This window comes from Cibotium barometz, chromosome 14 (genome assembly GCF_041138505.1).
Source record: "Cibotium barometz isolate CiBa-2024 chromosome 14, ASM4113850v1, whole genome shotgun sequence".
In the NCBI taxonomy this organism is placed as follows: domain Eukaryota; kingdom Viridiplantae; phylum Streptophyta; class Polypodiopsida; order Cyatheales; family Cibotiaceae; genus Cibotium; species Cibotium barometz.
The window spans coordinates 11,606,570-11,609,178 of NC_141059.1; the positions used below are offsets into that span (position 1 = coordinate 11,606,570).

General features: G+C 37.0%; 1 protein-coding gene across 1 annotated transcript in view; it reads left to right on the plus strand.

Moving 5' to 3' along the window:
- Positions 1–1,013, plus strand: part of LOC147631666 (uncharacterized) — a 3,250-nt gene extending 2,237 nt beyond the window's left edge. The window contains exons 5-8 of the mRNA XM_086807866.1: positions 65–235; positions 322–415; positions 523–626; positions 726–1,013. Of these exons, the coding sequence (XP_086663992.1) occupies positions 65–235; positions 322–415; positions 523–626; positions 726–762 (406 nt within the window). The 3' untranslated portion in view covers positions 763–1,013. The remainder of the gene's footprint in view (positions 1–64; positions 236–321; positions 416–522; positions 627–725) is intronic.
- The last annotated feature ends 1,596 nt before the right edge of the window (positions 1,014–2,609 follow it).

Sequence of the window (2,609 nt, forward strand, 5' to 3'; positions counted from 1 at the left end):
TAGTACATAGGTAAAGTCAATAGTTTACTCATATTGATGCATGTGTTCTTGTTTTTGTCATTAGTAGACAAAGCACTTACAACTTCATGTTTTTCGGGCACCATTGGACTCTTTTTGTGGTCTATAATTACCACATCATGAAGGTGAGAGGCTTGTCATCGAGAAAAAATATTCTCCTGCACCTAGACTCATTGCATGTAGGGAATTCGGGTGAGTATGTTTCCATTGTGCAACGGTAAGACAAGAGGTTTACTTTGAAGTTCATGAATCCATAATGCTTGGGTAAATGCTAACTAACATTTTACATCTATATATTATTAGAATTCTTGAGTCAATTACTTCAAGTTGCACACATGGACCATTACAAGAGTCTCTTGCACGCCCATCCACTGGGTTTGAGTTGAAGTGTATAGAGGTATGTGAAAATTAATTTTGGCTATCAATATTGTGTCCTTTATATAGCATGATATATGGCATTTTTTGGATTGGATCAATTGAGACATATGTCGATAAACATTGTAGGTGCCAAAACAACCAAACACAATTGATTGCAGATTTTATGTAATGGCATTTATCAAGAAACTAATTGATGGGAGCCTTATAGATACACCTCCCCAAAGCATTGGGTATGCACATGTTTATTAAAAAGCTTCCATACGAAATCTCTTGCTATGTATGTGCTTATTGGTGTTCTAAACTCTAACATTGCTTTTTTTCTTGTGTAGCTATCGAAGAAGTGGTTTGACCATGGATATGTCATGAAGTTGAAGGATGAGTTCAGTTCTTGGCTCAGCCATGTATTGGACGAGCATCTGCCCTTAGCATTGTGACCTTCTTAGTTTGCTATGTTAGTTTTTTCGGCACTAGATTTGTGAACTTAGTCAATGGAAGGCTTATGCCATTTTATGATATATGACATTGTATGTCTCCACAATAATGAAGATAAGTCTTATTTTGGGATTTTATAGTTGGTACAAAATTACATTTCGAGATAAGTTGTACACTTCTTGAAAGGCTACACTTCCATGGAATGCTAAATCTTTTGGTTGTAAAGATTTTGTATTAGATGAGTTCAATACATGTGTCAATGCAGTAGTTATTTTTGGTTTACTCCTTGGTTATTACTTTATGCAAAACTGTGCTTTTTATCGATGTGAGGCTACTTGCAAACCTCATTGTCTTTATGAGTCTTCAATATCATCCATTGGCAAATTCAAAGGCAAAGTCCATTGTCGCTTACGCTATAAATATTACGTGAGACTTCCATTTGTACTTTCGCTTGTCCTAGTTTTTGCACAGTCCTAGTTTACTGCACAGTCCTAGTTTTTGCACAGTCCTAGTTTACTGCACAATCCTAGTTTATGTGAAAACGCTTACCAAATGAGAGATCATACACACATCCAATGCTACAGAAATACTGAAAAATAGGACAGTACTTGCCACCATTTCATAACATTAGTTTCCTCATATATATCACACCAAAGCATTTCAACCACTCTATTCCACATGATTAATATCAAGTGTACAATATCTTAAGTCTAACAACGCGCGATGCGTATATCTTTTTTTGTCACTCCTCATCCTTACAATCACCATATAAACAAGGCACGATCTTACATTGCAAGCTTGTACTTCCACTTGTACTTTCGCTTGCATTGCAAGCTTGTACTTCCATTTGTACTTTCGCTTGTCCTAGTTTTTGCACAGTCCTAGTTTACTGCAATCTCCTAGTTTATGTGGAAAGGCTTACCAATGAGAGAGATCATACATACATCCAATGCTACACAAATACTGAAAAACAAGATAGTACTTGCCACCATTTCACAACATTAGTTTTCTCATATAGCTTTCACCAAAACATTTCAACCATTCCATTCCACATGATATATATCAACAAGTGTACAATAGCATAAGTCTAACGCGCGATGCGTATATCTTTTCGAGGACTTGTCCACTTGGAAGAGTTAAAGAAAAGTGTCTCTCCTCATCCTTACAATCACCATACAAACAAGATATGATCTTACATGTGGCAAGCTTTGTAATCCATTGCATAATAGCACATCCTTGTTTATGAGGATGCCTTCAACACCGATGGGAGCATGTCTTTCAGTTAAAGGCAATAAACCATGGCAAGTGTGACAAGAGAGGGTAGAAAGGGGGTCTACCATCAATGTTTTTGTGCAACAATGTGGGCACCAAATACGTGGTCTTTTATTAAAGTGAATACGATGTCTACCATGTTGATGTTTTCTTCTCAATACAATGGTTACATGAGCTCGTATGTTGGGGGGACACAATTTAGCTTCCTCAAATGAAGTTGGAATGGTATTGAAAGGCTCTCTTGGCCTTCCATGGCCAAGCCTAGTTGTCGTCACATGTGCTTGAATTTGACAAACACTCCCTCTTGTAGGCATGTCAATCTCCTTTGGCTTGATAAGATTTGTAAGGTACTCCTTTAAGGTTTGTAGCTGTGTCAAGCATAATTCTTTTTCTGTAGAGTCCTTTGTGTCCAATTCTTCCTCTATTTGACTTAAAATTCTTCTAAATTCTTCAATGCAGAGATGAATGTCTTCACTTGTGTTGGCCTCTTTCATGTCCATCTGATTACA